Source organism: Gekko japonicus, unplaced genomic scaffold, assembly GCF_001447785.1.
Source record: "Gekko japonicus isolate JY-2015 unplaced genomic scaffold, Gekko_japonicus_V1.1 scaffold1053, whole genome shotgun sequence".
Taxonomy (NCBI): domain Eukaryota; kingdom Metazoa; phylum Chordata; class Lepidosauria; order Squamata; family Gekkonidae; genus Gekko; species Gekko japonicus.
Window position 1 is genome coordinate 364,134 of NW_015177042.1, and position 19,645 is coordinate 383,778.

At 44.9% G+C, this 19,645-nt stretch overlaps 2 protein-coding genes across 2 annotated transcripts in view; both read left to right on the plus strand.

The window, feature by feature from the left end:
- The first annotated feature begins 4,629 nt into the window (after positions 1-4,629).
- Positions 4,630-11,747, plus strand: LOC107124580 (zinc finger protein 883-like). Its single transcript, XM_015428066.1, has 3 exons — positions 4,630-4,698; positions 5,167-5,281; positions 9,471-11,747. The coding sequence occupies exons 1-3, from the start codon at positions 4,630-4,632 to the stop codon at positions 11,345-11,347; spliced, it is 2,061 nt and encodes a 686-aa protein (XP_015283552.1). The 3' UTR covers positions 11,348-11,747.
- A 5,607-nt stretch (positions 11,748-17,354) lies between these two features.
- LOC107124581 (zinc finger protein 436-like) overlaps positions 17,355-19,645 on the plus strand; it is a 33,495-nt gene continuing 31,204 nt past the window's right edge. The window contains exon 1 of the mRNA XM_015428067.1: positions 17,355-17,426. Coding sequence (XP_015283553.1) covers positions 17,355-17,426 — 72 coding nt within the window. The remainder of the gene's footprint in view (positions 17,427-19,645) is intronic.

Below are 19,645 nucleotides of genomic sequence, written 5' to 3' on the forward strand. Positions count from 1 at the left end.
GTGTTGCGGTGCTCATCTCCGTTTCAAAGCCGAAGAGCCAGCGCTGTCCGAAGACGTTTCCGTGGTCATGTGGCCGGCACGACTAAACACCAAGGCGCACGGAATCTCCAGGCATTTCCCAAGCAGGAGGTGGCAACCCTCTCCGATAGGACAGACTCCCAACAGGATCCTCCCCACCCCCCTCGGCAGGGAGAGAGAGGGGGCTCCCAGGCGGGGTAGTTTTGGGAAACAGGGAAGAGGGGACAGGGACAGGCATTTCCCGTGCAATCATAAACCCGCTTTCTTGGGAGGAAGCCCCATTGAATCGGAGGCTTGTGTGGGGAGGCCGGCTTCGGATGGCTGACGGGGAGTGGGCAGGAGTTTGCCTCCATCTCCTTCTCTCTCTCCTCCCCCCCCCCCCCCCTTTTAGGTAAATATACCTGGGATCCCCCATACAGAGTTACTCCCGAGGAGCCCCGTCGAGCTGTATTATAGGCTGGGGGCAGCCTGACTGAAGTCCGTCCCCTCCGCCCGGGTCTGGGCGCGGCGCCTCCTGGAGAGGACGGAGGGAGCTTTTCTCATCCATTCGTCTGCAGCACTGAAAGGGTTAAACTGAGCGAGCCGCTTCCCAGAGAGGCCGTGCAAGGCGCGGGGGGGGAGGTCTTCTCCAGCGAGGGGGGGGGAGGCTTTGCTATTGAACGGCCAAAGAGGCCGGGGAGGGCTTCGGATCTGCACCAGGAGGAAACCAGCCGGATGGTTTACTCAGAAGTAAGTCATGGGGTGGGGGTGGGGATAAACTTTTCAGTCCTGGAAGAGAGAAACAGGGTTGCCAGCTCCAGGTTGGGAAATACCTGGAGATTTTGGGAGGGGAGTTTGAGGAGGGGAGGGGGTGTAATGCAATAGAGCCCCCCCCCTTTCAAAGGGGCCATTTTCTGCAGGTGACCTCTGTGGCCTGGAGATGAGTTGTACTAGCAGGAGAGCTCCAGCCACCACCTGAAGGTGGACAACCCTACAGGGAGTTGGTATTACATTGTTCTGAAATGTAATGAATCGTTTTAAAATGCCGGTTCCCTGTAGACAAAGGTCGGGCCTCCTTGTGGCTCCAACTGGCTTTCTCTGCTGCCGTCGGCACATAGGACTCTGTCTGCCCTCCTGTTGAGGAACCTGGGGGGGCAGAACTGGGCATGTGATGGGGTTGTGGGCTGGAGTGGGTCAAATCCTTCCTCACGGGCGGGACCCAAAGAATGGCCACTGGAGATCAGGTATCCATTTGGGCAACCCCCCCCCCCCCCGCCCCAATGCGCCTCTCCTTTTATGTAAACCCCTAAGGCCAAACTATTTGTAGTTGGGGGCTTAACTGTCATCTATCTGCAAATGCACACAGCTATCTACATCCTTATCCACATTTCCTGGTAATGCCGTGGAGGTCTTGAATTTCTGCCTGGCTGCTATGGTTAAATGCTGAAGAGTGACCAAATCGAAATGAAATCTTGGAAAGACAGAAGTGGTGCCGGTTGGGAAAGTGGAGGTCATGAAGGACATTCTGCTCCCCGCTTTCCATGGAGTTCAGCTGACCCTTGCTGGCTCCCTTAAGAGCCTCAGGGTTTTAATGGGACCCAAGAGGATTGCTGGAGAATGCAGTTGCAGAAAAGGCTTCCTTCCAACTCAGCCTAGCCTTACCTTGATAAGGTGGATTTGGCCACCTGAATCCTTGTCATGGTGACATCGAGACTAGTCTACTGTAATGCACTATACATGGGTCTCTCCTCAAAGTTAATTCGGGAAGTCCAGTTGGTGCAGACTGCCAAAACTTGGCTATTATCAGCAACTAGATGAAGCATGCATATTACTCACTGGCAGTGTTCCCTCTAAGCTGAGTTGGTATGAACTAGCTCACAGTTTTTTAGCCTCCAGCTCACGAATTTTTGCCTTAGCTCAGGAAGGATGGCTCCAGAACAAACTAATTTATGTAGTAACCAAATTGCTCACTCACAACTTTAACGCCAGTAGCTCACAAAGTAGAGTTTTTGCTCACAAGCCTATATAGCTTAGAGGGAGTATTGTTGGCGGTCTTTAAGCAGCGGCTGGACAAACACTTGTCAGGGATGCTCTAGACCAGTGATGGCGAACCTTTTAGAGACCGAGTGCCCAAACTGCAACCCAAAATCCACTTATTTATCGCAAAGTGCCAACACGGCAATTTAACCTGAATACTGAGGTTTTACTTTAGAAAAAACAACTCATACATTAACTTAAGATGATCCAAACAAAGTAAGAAAAGCAATCCCAAATGCTTTCATTTACTTTAAATTATTTGGCAGAGAATTCAACACTTTAATGATAGTCTGGGCCTGGCTGGGGCGATGGCACGGGTGCCCACAGAGAGGGCTCTGAGTGCCACCTCTGGCACCCGTGCCATACGTTCGCCACCACCGCTCTAGACTGATCCTGGATTGAGCAGGGGGTGGGACTAAATGGCCTGTATGGCCCCTTCCAACTCTGTGATTTGATGATTCTACTCCTGTCCTGCAATCACTCCACTGGCTGCCCATCAGTTACAGGGCTCAATTTAAAGGACTGGCTATCTCATGCAGAGCCTTTCATGGCCTTGGAGCCTCATACCTGCAAGACAGTCTCTCCCCTTATGCTCTGCCATAACAACTTCACTTATCTGAGCAGGGACTTCTGCAGGTCCCACCTGGCACATGGGCAGAATCAACCACTGCCCATCCACGTGCCTCCTCCTTTAAAATTCCCAACTTGTGGAACTGCCTGCCTGAGGAGATCAGAAAGGCCCCCACTCTCCTGGCATTCCACAAATGCTGGGAACCTGAATGATTTATGAGGGCTTTTCTACAAAAGTAATAGGGTAGCATTGTCCAAAATGATTCAAAGTCACTTGGAGTCACAGCTGACTTACGGTACCTCTGTAGGGTTTTCAAGGCAAGAGACGTTCAAATTTATTTATTTATTTATTTTATTCAATTTATGCCCCGCCCTCCCCGCAATGCTCACAAAGTTTTGCCATTGCCTGCCTCTGCCTCACAACCCTGGTATCCCTTGGAGATCTCCCATCCAAATACTAGCCAGGGCCGACCCTGCTTAGCTTCCAAGATCTTATGAGATGGGGCTAACCTGGGCTATCCAAGTCAGGGTACTAATTTGTGTAGCTTATTGTAAGTAGTATCCTATGAAGTAATTTTTGCACTGCTCTAAACCGTACCCTACTATCATGTAGTGGTTCATGCTTTCCTTCGATACTGTTTTTCAGATTTCTGGTTGGTTCTACAACCTGAATTCTATTTCATAGTTTATTGAATGTACCCATCCTATTGACTGTATTGAGTCCCAGGGAAAAAGGTGGACTTTAATAACATTAATACAGACATAAATGTTTTAATTTGTTAGCTGCCTTGGTGGAGGCAGAAAGACGGGATCTGGGTTTTGTAAATTAAAATACCTAAAAATAAATTCTCAGGCATGGTGGTTGTAGAGAGGCCCAGAAAGGACTCCCAGGCGTGATCACATGGGGTGAATCATACAAGCCCATTGGCTGCTCCACATACAAAAAGCACTTGAGGCATTACGTCACGCACCGTCTCCCATTTTCCTGGGGGTTCTTTGCCTCCCCCTGTTCATCCAGGGACCCCCTCTGCCCTAACCTGGAGAGGCTTCATGCTTCTTTGCCCCCCCCCAGTACTTGGACTGAGCTATTGCCAAACGCATCCAGCCTATGGAGGAGGTATTTGCAGTGGTTAAGCCCTTACCAGTTGCTTTGTCCCGGGCTCCAGTTTATGTTGAGAGCAGCTCCTTCTCTGATACGTGGTAACTGGAGGCCAAGAGCATAACATGGACAACAGATGTGTAAGAAAGCCAAATAAATATGGTTTACTTTCCTGAAGGACCAAACAGGCATACCTAAAAAAGCTTTATAGGGCCCTGCCACACGGCAGGAAAAACGGCGGCAGAAGTGCGGCTAATCTGAGCCGCACCAAAATAGAGACGCCGTGGCGGGATCCCACGGATCCCCTGAGACGCAGCGCCGTTGCTCCCTAGCACGATCAGATGCCGGGGAGAAAGCGACGCTGGGAGGGGGAGGCTGGCGAACTGTTGCCGCGGCCTTTCCGGATGAACCACCCAGGTAGATGGTTCTTTTTTGGTGCGGGGTTATGGGCGGGAGGGACGGATCGGTGACGGCCAGGCAACGCTTCCCAGATGTTGCCGTTGGATCACGCCCATTTGCCGCGCATCCGTCCCGTCCCTCTCCCGGCCCAAATCCTCGCGTGTGACCGGGACCTAGGTAATATACTACAATGACATTAATACTGATCCGCAAACTAACGAGGAATCTCCAGTGGATTCATTGGGGCAATCTTTAGGTGTCTTTTGACCAGGGTTGGTGATGTAGTTCCACTACTTATTGGTTTCTCTCTGTCTTTTTGATATGTTTTCCTCTCTGTCTTTGTAGGCAAATGAATAGGAGTGTCTTTCCACAGTCAGAGGCCATCGAAGGGGAAGGAGATGGAAGAGGAGGACCCAGAAGCCCCTGGAACTGCCAAGAGATCTAGGAAAGGTCTCCATCCCATCCAAGCAGGAAGTGGTACTGAATTTTGGGAAGAAGCTGTACCAGAGATCTTGGTTTAGGACACGATGACTGCAGATACACGCAGCCGATGCTTCTGGCAGTTCTGTTACCATGAGGCCAGTGGGCCCCGAGAGGTTTGCAGCCAGCTCCATGGACTTTGCAACCAATGGCTGAAGCCAGAGAGGAATACCAAGAAGCAGATCCTGGACCTGGTGATCCTGGAGCAGTTCCTGGCCATCCTACCCCAGGAGATGCAGTGCTGGGTCAGAGGATGTGGGCCTGAGACCAGTTCTCAGGCAGTGGCCCTGGCTGAAGGTTTCCTCCTAAGTCAGGCAGAGGAGAAGAGGCAGGCAGAGCAGGTGAGGGGGCATTTTCTCCACTCACTTCAAGCAACGGCCTTATGCTAAGTCTTCCCAGCTAGATATTTCTGCCTCTATAGAATTCACTAGGCTGGAAAGGAAACCCGACCCTGATTCTTGCCCCTGTAGCTGAATGAGCAATGCTGGTTGATGGAGGGGTGAGAACTCTGGGAATGGGGTAGGATATGCCTCCTCGGCCTGTTCTAGTCCTTCTCTTACCCATCTCATTTTCTCCTCTTTCAGATGTGGGGACCATCAGTGAAGATGGAAGCAGAGTTCTCTGAGGAGGAAGGATCTCCTTCGGAGGAAGGGCAAAGGGCTCAGGCCCAGGAGCTTGCCCAAGATGCCCTCTCAGGTGGTAAGGCTGTTTTGTGGCCAGATGGGATTGGTGCATACAGTGTAGTTGTTGGGTGGAAGGTTTAGAACACTACTTCTGCACAAAATACAGAGTAAAGTTCTGGCATTCAGTTCCATAGCATGTAGTGATGACCACTTACTTGAAAGGTAATAAGAATGCAGTTCTGGGCGCAGCTATTAGCCATGGCAAATGAATGGAACCTCCATGTTCTGGGGCAGCATACCTCTGAAAATGCATGGCCAGTGGCCAACATTTGCCTTCTGTGCCCCTGCTTAAAAGCTTTTCGGGAGCATCTCATGGGCCATAAGTCAGAAAAAGGAGAGTAGAGTATGGATGCCAGCCTGTAGCCTGGAACCCTTGTGATGTTTGGGGGTAGCGCATGGACTGGATGTGATGTCAGAGCATTAGAAGACATTCTGGAAACCCATCGGAATTACCCTAGAATGTTCATATATGCCAAAGCCACATCTTGGTTTTTAGAGTCTCTGGTGCTTCATTGCAAATTCTGTGGAATGTGCCTATGGAAAGGTTTCACAGCCCTGGGAGGGAGGTTTCATTAGAGAGACTGAAAGTTTAGATAGGCTGAGTAGTTCTTTTTTGCAAAGCAGGATTCTAACAAGCAAACAAACTTTCCTCCTTCTTTTTCTCCCTCTCAGGCAGTGGACTGGTGGTGTTCAGCCATCGTCTTGGCAGAGGTGTGGAAAGAGCTGCTCTACCTCCAGTCCAGGTAGAGGAGATGAGCGGGGGGCAGCCTGGGTTCCCCCTCCTTTCACAGAGGGGCTTTTACTCCTGCGGTCGCTGCTAAGGTGTCCGAGGGAGAGAGGCTCTGAGTGCCACTCCCTTTGCCCATGCCAAGCTCTGCATCCTGCGCCCTCTCAGACTGCCCCCTTCCAGTGTGCCTTCTCTGCCTGTCATGATCTCTGAGGAGGGAATCTGCTTTTTCTTTCAGGGTCCCTTTTCCTTCGAGGAGGTGGCCGTGTATTTCACCGAGGCGGAGTGGGCCCTACTGGATCCGGGCCAGAGAGCTCTCTACAGGGAAGTCATGCTGGAGAACTACAGGAGCGTGGCCTCTCTGGGTGAGGATCTTTCATGGGTGAGAATTGCTGCCATAGGGATGAGGCGTGAATCAATACGGAACACAAATGCATCGTTTTCAGGCCTGCCCCACTGCCTGTCCCCTGTTTGGGGTCTCGAGGAGTCGGGGTGGCAGTAAAAGTGACCTTCAGCATGGCCTGGGAGAGCAACCCAACCCACTTGGCTGGCCCAGGGGCAAGTGAGGCCTGTGTTGTGGCCAGCACCCAAGCCAGAGAGGGTATCCTGGCATGGAGCCCAGGAGAGGCTGAGAGGCCCTCAGAAAAGGGTCTGTGACCCAAATCACTCATGGACGTCCACCCCTGTGGCTAGCAAAAGCATCCTCCTGCTAGCAAAGAGAAAACACACGTATTGTGGGCTCTTAATTCCCGGGATTGTAAACCTATGTCTACCACGGTCGAGATACAGACCAGCACTCAAAGGAAATGAAGGGTATGAGCTCCTTAAACAAGAACATAAATTTATTAAGTTAACAGAAAGAGAACTAGGTTAGGTCAGGGAAATAAAAACAGAGGTGCTACTGAAAGGAAATAAATGCACGTGTGAAGTACAAACACAGTCTAATCTCTTTACCTTACAAACTTCCTCCTACTAAGGGGGAAAATAAAAGGGAAGAATCAAAGACATACAAGCCTGCTTCCTGAAGACAGTTGGGCAGCTCTGGAGGAGCACAGCTGAATAAGGATGGAAAAGTAGAGAAGCCACCTCATAATGGGCAAGATTTTGGATACAATATCCTGCTGTGATCCTTCTCTAGGTCCTTCTAATTATTTAGAAAGATGGTTCCCAATTTTGGGAAACTTAGATGAGATACTTGACAATCAGAGTTATTCCCAAGAGTATCATTATTCCAATTTTTTAAAGATAAGCTGCCTTCTTTAATGTGGTTATTGCAAAATTCTTACCATGATTGTTAACATGGTTATTAGCAATTTACCCACATTATACCCCCTGATTGTTATTGTTGTATTATAGTTTTTGTTGTTGTTGTAGCTGTTTCTGTGTTAAGTCTTAAGCAATTTGTTACTACATGATATTAATGACATGGTTTATTGTTATAAAAATTTAAAATAAAGTATTAAAAGAAAAAGGAAAAAAGGAGAGAAGCCAAGCATACAGTTGGGGGAAGAGGCTGGGGTCTAAAACCTGCTACAGACTGGATGGACTAAGGGATCACTTTTTATACATTTCTGCTGAAGGAGAAAAAGTGTTGGCACTGGAATGTGGGAGTGATGAAGTGTCAATCTCTTGAGATGAGTTAATTTGAGAAGGGGGTTTTGTGTGCATTGTGGATGGGAGTTCTTTTTTTGCATTACAGGTAGTAATGCAAAAAAACAAACAAACCACGCCTGATCTCGTCTGATCTCGGAAGCATTACAGGTAGGTGTCTCAAGAAGAAGTGTTTCATTAGAGAGACTGAAAGTTTAGATAGGCTGAGTAGGAGAGGAGAGATTGGATTTATACCCCGCCCTTCACTTGGAGTCTCAGAGCGGCTTACGATCTCCTTTCCCTTCCCCTCCCCATAACAGACACCCTGTGAGGTAGGTGGGGCTGAGAGAGCTCTAAGAGAACTGTTCATGACAGAACAGCTCTGAAAGAACTTATGACTGACCCAAGGTCACACCAGTTGTCTGCATGTGGAGGAGTGGGGAATCAAACTTGATTCTCCCAGGTAGAGTCCACACTCTTAACCACTACACCAAACTGGCTGGTAGATGGAGAAGGGAGAGAAATATTCCTGTCCAGCACTTAAAATAACGAAGCAAGGCCTGGGGCTGGCCCATTGCTTATTGTCTTGATTATTTGGGTCGTTATTCAGGCCAGATTATCAGGGAGGGAACCCCCTAGATCTTTGGGGAAAAGGCCCTACAGTTGACTCCTCCCACCAGATATGGCTTTCACTTGATCAATAGAGAGTAATGGGGAAACAGAGGAGAGGTTAATTAAAAACAGCCAGGCTGAATGAGGCAAAAGGGTCATCAACACTTCCCTTCAGTCGTCACCTAGCTACCTTAATACCCCCCCCAACTGATATCTCTTTCAAAAACCATGGGGGGGGTACCCTTTGGGTTGTGGTGTTCACTTGGTGAGGTCCTGGCTTCTCCCTCCCCCACAGCAAACATGTTTGGGGGGGAGAAGTTCTGCCAAAGGAATGTACAGTCGTGAATGGGGTGACTTCGCTGATTGGTGACTTCGCTTCCGGTGTAGGTGCTGATTGGACGTCTACCTTGATTCCATCAGCAGATATAGAGTAGACACTTGAAGCATTCCAGGGGTTCTTTGTGGCCAGGGCCCAGCCTACCTGAGGGACTGCCTTTCTCCATATGTTCCCCCAAGGGCACGTCGGTCGGGAGGAAGGCATCTCCTGGAAATTCCAGGCCCGAGAGAAGTTAAATTTGCTGTGACTAGGGCTAGGGCATTTTCGGTGGCGGCTCCTAACTGGTGGAAAGAGCTCCCGGAGGAGATCCGGGCCCTGCGGGACCTTTCTCAGTTCCGCAGGGCCTGCAAGACGGAGCTCTTCCGCCAGGCCTTTGGATAGGAGCCGCCGCCACCACTATTCCATCTGTACCCCCTATGCCCTAGCGAACAATCATCTGATTGCCTGGCCCCCCAAGGGTGGAGCGTGGCGCTAGACACGGCTCTGAGGATAAGATCGTTGGTAGCTATATGAGGTTAAGATCTCTTCTTGCTGGAAATTTGCTGTAAATTGTTTATATCTTATTGTAATTTATTGTTTTTAAATTATATGTTATTGTTTTAACTTGGCACTTTGTGCCCCTGTTAGCCGCCCTGAGCCTTCAGGATAGGGCGGGATATAAACGCGAACTTCAGAGATGGACCACACAGGCTGGCAATAAGCCACTTTTAACATGTATATTTAACATGTACATCTCAACGTACCTGCCTTGACCGGGAGGGCAGGGTACAAATCAAATAAATAAATATGAGGCAGCCACTAAAATGCTTTGAGTGTGGATGGAATTTCCAATGCAAATCATACCTCCTTGTATGGGTGCTAATGGGATCTGTCCCTTTATTCCAACAGAAGATGATCAGAGGAACGAGGAGGATGAGGAACTGCATCATCTGTCCCCAGATGAAGTCAAGAATGAAGACCTGAGAGGAAACTTCAAGAATCAAGGCAGACCTAAGAGGCAGAATGGCAGCCATATAGCTGAGAAGAGGGATGAACCTGTTCCTTGCCAAGGGGGGGATTTCGATGAAGCAATTCACATGGTGGAGGAAATATACAAGTGCTTGGAGTGTGGAATAACCTTCTCAGACCTCACCCAATATAGTATCCATTTGCAAATGCAGAGTGGAAAGAAGACCCATCAATGTTTGGAATGTGAAAAGAGCTTCCTTTGCAGTGCTGAGCTCCTTAAACATCAACAGACACATACAGGAGAAAAACATTATAGTTGCTCAGACTGTGTTGAGAGTTTCTCACAGAAATTGGACCTTATTAAACAACAAAGCATTCACTCAGGAGAGAAGTCATTTATCTGCTCAGAGAGTGGAATGACATCCTGTGATGGAAGACAGTGTAATGTGTATTTCCCAAGGAATATTGTAGTGAAGGAATGTAAATGCTTTTGGTGTGTAAGGTACTTTAAATTCAGATCAGAGCTCCTTGTGCATCAAAGAACCCACACAGGGGAGAAACATTTTGAATGCTCAGAGTGTGAGAAGAAATTCCGTAGGGCTGTCTGTCTTCAGCATCATCAAGAAACCCATGTAGGTGAGAAATCTTTTGAATGCTCGGAGTGTGGAAAGAGATACAGTCAGAGTGGCCATCTGCAACAGCATCTAAGAACCCACACAGGGGAGAAACCTTTAGAATGCTCAGAGTGCCAAAGGAAATTTGGTCGAAATTGTGACTTTCAAAGCCACCTAAAAACCCACACAAATGAGAAACCATTTGAATGCTTGGAGTGTGGAAAGAGATTCAGTCAAAGTGGCCATCTTCACAAGCATTTAAGAACCCACACAGGAGAGAAACCTTTTGAATGTTCGGAGTGTGGAAAGAGATTCAGTCAGAGTGGCCATCTTCAACTGCATCAAAGAATCCACACAGGGGAGAAACCTTTTGAATGCTCAGAGTGCCAAAAGAAATTTGGTCGAAATTGTGACTTTCAAAGCCACCTAAGAATTCACACAAATGAGAAACCATTTGAATGCTCAGAGTGTGGAAAGAGATTCAGTCAGAGTGGCCATCTTCACAAGCATTTAAGAACACACACAGGGGAGAAACCTTTTGAGTGCTCAGAGTGCAGAAAGAGATTTAGTCAGAGCAGCAATCTCCTACTACATCAAAGAATCCACACAGGAGAGAAACCTTTTGAATGCTCAGAGTGTGGAAAGCGACTGTGTGACAGTAGCAGTTTTCAACGGCATGTAAGAACCCATACAAAGGTGAAACCTTTTGAATGCTTGGAGTGTGGAAAGAGATTCAGTCAGAGTAGCCATCTTCAACGGCATCAAAGAACCCACACAGGGGAGAAACCTTTTGAATGCTCAGAGTGCGGAAAGAGATTCAGTCAGAGTGGCCATCTTCAACTACATCAAAGAATCCACACAGGGGAGAAACCTTTTGAATGCTCAGAGTGCCAAAAGAAATTTGGTCGAAATTGTGACTTTCAAAGCCACCTAAGAACCCACACAAATGAGAAACCGTTTGAATGCTCAGAGTGTGGAAAGAGATTCAGTCGGAGTGGCCATCTTCACAAGCATTTACGAACTCACACAGGGGAGAAACCTTTTGAGTGCTCAGAGTGCAGAAAGAGGTTTAGTCAAAGCAGCAATCTCCTACTACATCAAAGAATCCACACAGGGGAGAAACCTTTTGAATGCTCAGAGTGTGGAAAGCGATTTTGTCACCGTAGCAATTTTCAACGACATCTAAGAACCCACACGAAGGGGGGGCGTGGTGGCGCTCAGAGAAAATGCCTGCCTAAAACTTTTGCTCCATAAGCCCTCTCCTTCTCATCGGTCATTGTGGCTATCAATTTGACAGATTGGAACTTTGCTATTTGGGGAAAAACGGCCGTGCAATCCCTCATCACAAATCTACTAAAATTGAAAAGGTACAGTCTAAAATAATGTCACAATCAGGAGCTTTTTTGTCCGTCCAGCACCTCTCTGTGCTAAAATGGCTCCGACCACACCGGGAGCTGATAAGAACACTGCCCCGATTACTTCAGCCGATCTATCAGCTGCTTTAAATAAAATGGAGAAGACGATCTTAGACAATATTTCATCTATGCTTAAACCAATGTATGACCAGTTAGACTCCATGCAAAAAAACCTTCAGGATACTCGGGCGATAGCGGAAAGTGCTATGAACATGAGCCTAGTAAACCAAAATGACATTCACCACGGGGAAGACATTCTGTGGCAGTAAGAACACTGAAACTAGACTTCTCTCTTCGTCAAAATAATTTAAAATTGAGAGGGCTGGTGGAAAAAGTAGGAGGGGCTGAAAATCTTGCTAGCTTCCTGTCTACAGGGCTAACTCATGAAGTGCAAATGGAAGGTAAGATGCTGCCCGTTACAACGAAAGCCTTCAGAATTGGTTCTTTAAATGTGCTTAAAACCTGATCCTCCAAATACATACTAATTACGGTGTTGGATTTGAGATTTAAAAGGCAGATTCTGATGAAGGCTAGACAGCGAGGACATGTACTGTGCCAAGGAGAAAAAGTTGAAGTTTATCCTGATCTTCCTCAGGAGGCTCTAGAAAAAAGGCGAGAACTGAAACCCATAACAGCGCGTCTTATGGAAGCAAATCACCGATACAAATGGGTTTCGCCTCTAATACTACAAGTCTTACATATGGGAAAGACATACAGAATCGTGTCTCTGGAAGAAGGGTCAACTTTGCTTCGCATCCTAGATCTAGAAGTGCCTATGGAAGTAGCTCAGAGATCCCAAAAAAGGAAGTTCGCTTCTTCATCTCCTCTGCTGCTTGAGAACAAACAACTGGCCAGATCATCACCTTGACAGTAGAACAGCAGCGGAGTTCTTATTAATGCCTGTTGATGTTGTCTCCCAACCCTCCGGCTGTAGAATATATTCATACATCATGCCTCTGATGGGAAGGAAGGTGGTGGTGGGTGATCTATGGCTTTATTGAAGGATCGTTTTTGAAGATTTTTGAGTGTTCTGTTTGTGTGATCTTGAAAATGAATTAGCCTTTTAAGTGTTCTGTTTGTTAGATCTTAATAATGAATTTGCCTTTTAAGTGTTCTGTTTGTTAGATCTTGATAATGAATTTGCCTTTTAAGTGATCTGTTTGTTAGATCTTATTACTGAATTAGTCTTTTAAGGGTTTGTTAGCTCTTAATAATGAATTAGTCTTTTAAGATTATATGCCACTTACACGAAACTGATTTTCTAAGGTATACAGATTTACTTAGAAAAATCAATTACTAGGTTTATAAAATGGAGGGGGGGGGGCTCGGGCTGAATTGATTGTTTTTAGCCTCACAAAACTTGTTCTGTTCCCACAACTACTAGCGGGACTTGTACAGTCTAGCCTCTTGGAGCTTCTCTGAAGCTTGCAAGTGCATTGGGAACTTTCTGACTATATATATATGATTTAATACTAATAGATTTATAGTTAATTAATTGTTAAAACATTTTATTGAAATGAAATCAATTATTTAATTATCAACTTGCTCAGATATTAATTTTAAAATAAAATTCTCTGATTGGATATTTTATGTTGATCAGTTTTAAATATTAATATTGTGATTTTATTTTACAGAGTTTTAGCATTGTTCTCAACTAATAGGGACTAAGTAAGTAAAAACTTAAAACATCATTATCACAATTTATCTCTCATCTGAAAACAAAACTAAAAAGGAAAATAAAAAATTATGGCTAATATAATTGATGCACTAGAATATCAATGTTTCTTGGTTCAGCACAAAGACAAGAATTTAGGAATCATATAACCGTATTTTTCCTTTCTTTTTTCTTTTTGAACACATCACACCCTCAATGAAAGTGTGTTGTTGAGGTGAGTTTCTTTTCTTATCTGAGTAGTAGTAGTCTACTTCGAATTTTGGTGAATTGTTTAAGGTTCTTACTTCTTGACTTTCTGTTGATCTTTACCTGGCATTGATTTAAATTGAACTAGCTGCTGAAGATACTTTACTCTGTTTTTTTTTAAATAAATTTTATTTGATTTTCAAAAATATAATCTTTACTCTGGGCCCGGTCACACGGGCAGGAAACTGCGAGGGGGAAGCGTGGCTGTTTGCCCCGGGGCAAAGTAACACGCAGTAAAGCGATCATACCTCCTGTGGAGGTTCTGTGGAGGTACCATGGAGCTTCCGTGGTTATGGAGAGGTGTCGATCACAACACATGCCTGCGTGCAACAAAGAAGCGCGCAGCGCGGCGAACTGGTTTTCTTTTTTTGTGTACACTACGAATGTGCATGCTCCGTTGGGTGCATGTGCGCAACCACAGAGACTTGGGGGGAAAAAAACCCTTCTTCGCAAGGGGACATGGGCGGGCGCCGGATGCCACCGGAAACGCGATCAGACGCCCGCCCTTGCCCCGCAGTTTCCGGAAACTAGTAACTCTGAGGTACTCGTTTTTTGCTGCGCGTTTTCAGGAGGAAGCCTCGGTTGTGCCACAGAAGCGCTACGCTCCCCAGATGTGCTGGTGAGATCGCGCCCGGAAACTCCGCCTGTCTTCCGTATCTCTTGCGTGGCTAATGTTGCGTGTGACCGCAGCCTCTATTTACCAGAGCTAATTGTCACTAATATTTCATTTGTTTTATTTCCAAGGCAGTGTGTGACTCACCGTGACTTATAATGCTTTGAAAGTGGTTTCTTCCAATGTCCAGGGCATTAATAATACAATTAAGCGTAAATGCATTTTATCCAGTTGGCTGAAGCACAATCCAGATATTACACTCCTTCAGGAGACGCATCTTAAAAAACTCACTGAAAAGGTCTTCAACTCATCTAAATTTCAGGCTCAATACATGGCATGTGGCACATCCAAGTTGAGGGTGTTGCTATTCTGCTGTCCAGAAATGTATGCTTTTCCTTTCTTTCTAAGCTTGGTGACCCTCAGGACAGATTACTTTTTGTGAAAGGACTTCTGGATAATTGTCTAACTATGATAGCTACATTGTATGCCCCCAATAATGGTCAATTGGCTTTTATACAAGACACTATGAATAAACTTAGATCTTTTGCAGAGGGAGACATCATTCTTGGGGGAGACTTTAATTTTTTGGTAAGAAATTAGATAGGTCTCATTATAATTCTCATTTAAAAGTGGATAAGAAGTGCTTCACAGGTTTGGTGGACATTTTTTGTGATAATGGTCTCGTTGATATTTGGCGCCTTTTACATCCAAATGTCAAAGACTATACCTACTTCTCAGGGTGACATAACGTTTACACTAGAATAGATTTCATATTAATCTCATCCTCTGTGCAAGATCATTATCGGCATCCATTGAACCATCCCAATGGTCGGACCCCTCGTGGTTGGACTGTATCCATACCCCATATGATCAATCACCTAAACATAGACAATGGACTTTGAATACGTCTTTATTAAATGACCCATTACTACGTAAAGAGATTGAATGCGGTATCAACAGATATTTTAAGGAGAACGACCAGGATTTGACATCTCCAGTTATCCGATGGGATACGTTAAAGCTGGTATTGAGGGGACTTTTGATATCTAAGGCTTCAAATCTAAAAAGATGGAGGGAAAAGTTAGAATTAGATATCTTGGGAAAAATTAAGACTTTAGAACGTCTGCATAAGGAAAGAGGCAACAAAAAATTATACAAGCAACTTTTGCTTGAACACAAAAATCTAGCACTACTGGAAATGACAAAAATTAGGAAACAACTGATTTTTACAAAGGAAAAGTACTGGTTTTGGACATTATTATACTATATCCTTCTATTCAGTGTTGGAAGAGAAACGCTAAAAGTCTTCTCCCAGAAATATCTCGATATTATACCTTTCTGAACCAGGACTGTTTTTTGGCAGGGACTGATGTAAATATGGTAAAGCATTGGAGATCTCAAAAAGTAACCCGTATCATAGATATAGCTACAAAAAAATGGTGTCTTTATTTGCAACTAAGCCATATGGTTAGACATCTTAATCTCACTACTTTTCTGGCCAAACCCAAGACTAATCTGGAATTTATACTATGTTCTTATGATTCCCAAAACCGAGGCCTAATCTCTGCTTTATATTCCCTTCTAATCACTGCTTCTTTTAATAAACTGTCCCTCTCTCTGATGAGTTATGGACTAATTTGTGGAACTCTACTTCTTTTAATTCAAAGTCCAGTCGATACGCCTTCAAAATCTGAAAATTATGATCTGATGGTATGCCACTCCTTGCAGACTCTCATATTTCCTCTGATAGATCCCCATATTGCTGGAAAGAATACCTCCAAATTGGAGATTTTGCACATTGTTGGTGGAGATGTGAAAAAATCCAGGCCTTTTGGAAGGAACTGTTGTCTGTAATTACAATGGTCACTTCAGTGAATGTCCCTTTAGCACCAGAGACTATCTTTCTAGATTTTTGGCCCACAGAATTATCCAATCGACAACATAAAGCTACCATTGATGTAATGTTAGACGCTGCCAAAACAGCAATTGCATCTAATTGGAAGGATGCTAAACCACCCAGTATTGCAATATGGTATCGTAAACTATGGAACCACTACCTCATGGACTCAGTCACAGAAAAATTGAACTGTAGGGCTCAACAACTGAAACGCTCTTCACTGCAAAATGGTTTCCAGTCTTAGAGAATCTATCTCAGCAGCAATTTATTTCATCTGAACGGTCTCAATTAACTGAGTGGGTGTAATGTTTTTGATTTTATTATAATAATGTGGACTCTAGTGCATAATGTCTTCTTGTCTTTACTTCATGTTCACCGTAAATAACATCAAAGAACATTTAGGGCACATAATTGTTTTCTACTGTTTGAATTTGGTATAAGTTTTCTGTTATGTTCAACCGTATAGGTGTTCAAATCATAGTTTATTCATGTTTACTGCTCCTATACTTGATATGTAATTTGTTCTGTCTAAATTTTTGAGAGTGTATTGTTTGCTTGAACTTTAATTAATGAAAGGTTTTTTTGGGGGAAATAAGAACCCACACAAAGGGTGTGGAAAGAATTTCAGTCAGCTTGGCCGTCTCGAACAACATTATAGAACCCATAGAGAGGTGAACATTTTGAGTGTTCATAGTGTGGGAAGAGATTCATTGGGGAAGACAATCTTCAGCATCATCGAGAAACACAGAGGTCGGGTTCCAGTTTTTGGTGACTTGCAGGCAGGTGAGCAACCCGCAAAACATGCCGATGGGGAGGGGTCCGAGTTGATCTTGGGGGCCCTCGACCTCTTGTAGAGGGGTCATAGTCTGGGGCGCGTGAGGTGCCTCTCTCAAGGCGGAAGCCAAGAGATCAAGACTCCTTTTTGCCCTGATAGGTCCCCGTGGCACGGAGCCAGCAATGAGGTGCATACCAGCCAGAGCACACAAGTGATCCGAAGCAATGATCCTCTCTATATGCTAAACAAATGCAAGTAAAAATGTGAGTGAATCCACGACTCAGCAAACAATTGATTAAAACCAAGCAGTAAAGCTGCACCAAAGCCCCAAACAAGCACAAGGGGGAGGGGATGCCCGATCCCGAAAAGACTGAGTTAAGTGGGGACTGAAAGGGCGGCTTGAAAGCTGAATTTGGATGAAAGTGGTGCCCATTAGCAAGAAAGCGGCAAATTATCGGACTTTCAGAGACTTTAAACTTTTCTCTTATTGTAAACAATGATGCAGCGAGCAGAAAGAATGGTGGCGAAAGCTAAACTTATAACAGGAACTGCCAGCACATCATCCCTGGCTACCAAACTGGAAGTAACCACAGACTTTCCTAAAATGATTGCTGCAGCTTTGTGCCCTCTACTGGACCAGATGACCAGCCTTAATGACAAGTTTGATACATTGCAAAAGGAGCTCAAGGAAACTTCAGCAAAAACAGAGAAGGTAACCAAGAAGATGAAAAAAGTTGACGTTAAGACCAAAGAGATGGACAAAGACTGGAGGTTGTGGAAAAAGAGAAAATCTCTGGGGATCAGCAATGGTTACTTCTTCAAATGGAGAAATCAGCGTACGTCCTGAGATTTCAAAACATTCTGAAGCAGAAAGATGAGAATCTGAAAGAGACTTTAAGTCAAGAACTGGCTCCTGTGGTAGGCTTAACAGCGGAAACTATACAAAGCGATATTGATCTGGTTTACCGTACGTATCCAGAATTTATATAAAAAAACAACAAGCTACCCGGGGAAGTATACGTGAAATTCACAAAAAGGTCCACAAGGGATATAATTTTGAAAGCGACCAACCAAAATGTTTTGAAAATCAAAGGAGAACAAATTAACGTTTTAAAAGATGTTCCATTTGAAATTAGAAAAAGGAGGCGACAATACAGAGACTTAGCATTGGTTTTGCAAAACAAATTCCACTCCTTACAGATGGATAGTATCGGAAGGCCTTATCTTCAGCTTCAATGGCAAAAAAGAAAAGATTGACTCTGTTCCTAAAGCGAAAATGTTCTTGAAGCAACAACGGAAAGCGACAGATGGATCTGAGAAAGTGGAGGATAACAAAGATGCAGAAGAAGAAAAAAATAAAGCTGGAGAAAGTTCTGATACCTCTTTGAGTAGCTCGGCAGAGTCTTTGGATACTGAAGCAGAATTAGGGGCTGTTGCCCCTAAACGGCTAAAAATTAAATTGGACTTTGACAAGAAGCATAGACGAAAGAAACGACCAAAGTAGATTAACTTTGATAGTCTGATGTCTATTGTTAACATATAAATTTAAAGCTAAGATGCACCCACTACAGTCAAATATGTTTGTGATTGCTTGCTTTTTAATTTGATATTTTTATATTATTAACTCTCACGCTTTACTACTTTGATAATAGGGATGTATCAGCAATTTGAAATTTCTGTATTAAGGATCCTTGTTACTCTTAATTTTAGGTTGTTCCCATCCCTTGACCCTGTAGATTTGTAGTTTAGAAAAGCAATAAAAATGTTTTTAAAAACAAAACAAAACACAGAGGTGCAAAACCTCTTGAATGTTCAGAGTGTGGAAAGAGATTCAGTCAGTGTGGCCATCTGCACCAGCATCTAAGAACCCACCTAGGGGATAAAAAATATTCAGAGTGGCCATCTTCACAAGCATTTAAGAACTCGCACAGGCGAGAGACTTTTGAATGATCAGAGTATGGAAAGGCCTTCAACGGGAGCATCTCTTTTGAATGCAAAGAGTGAAAAAAATCCGTTCAGAGGTGTGATCTTCAAAAGCACTCACACGGGAGAATCCTCCTGCATGCTCAGAGCAAACTAATTTAATGCAGTAGCCAAATTGCTCGCTCACAACTTTAATGCCAGTAGCTCACAAAATAGAAATTTTGCTCACAAGAACTCCACAACTTAGAGTGAGCATTGGGCAGGACTATGCAAATTTGTGTAGAATATTTTGGCTGAGGGTGAGCCTGACCATCCAGTCTTAGCATAGTCCAGATCCATAACAGATTTTGTGTCCAACTACATGTTTATTTTGCGGTGGGATGTGGATGACTTCAGCCCACTGAAGAGAAGAAACCTTCAGGTAAGTTCCAATGTTCCATTCTTCTTCAGTGGGGAAAGTTATCCAAGCTGGTTACATGCCCAAACGACAACCCGGGTGGGATACTCATTTTTATTTTCTTCTACCACTCTGTCGCGCACCTTTCTACCAGATGAAGCTTCCACAGATTTTAACTGGCCCCACTTATAGTGTCTCACCTAGGTATAATAGGTGGACCAGGTTGCAGCTCTACAGATTTCTTCCACTGGAACCCTGGTGGAAAAGGTCACTGATGTTGCTGCAGATCTGGTGGAGTGGGCCGTAACATCCTTTGGAGGTCCCAGGCCTTGTACTTCATATGCCTTTCAGATACATGGCTTGAGACCTTTCTAGTTAAAGGCTGTGATCTGTGAGGCAGAGACAGAAAATCCTTTGGCCTGATCTGTGCCGTCCTACTGAAACAGAAGCACGGAGCCCTGTGCATGTCTAGTTTGTGCCACACTCTCGCTTTGAGATGAGATGGTGTAGGACAAAAGGACAGTTGTACCAGGCTTTGTCCTGAGTACCACTGAGACCTTGTGAAATATACACAATTCCTGCCTGGCCAAAAAGCCCCTAGTTCAGAATTC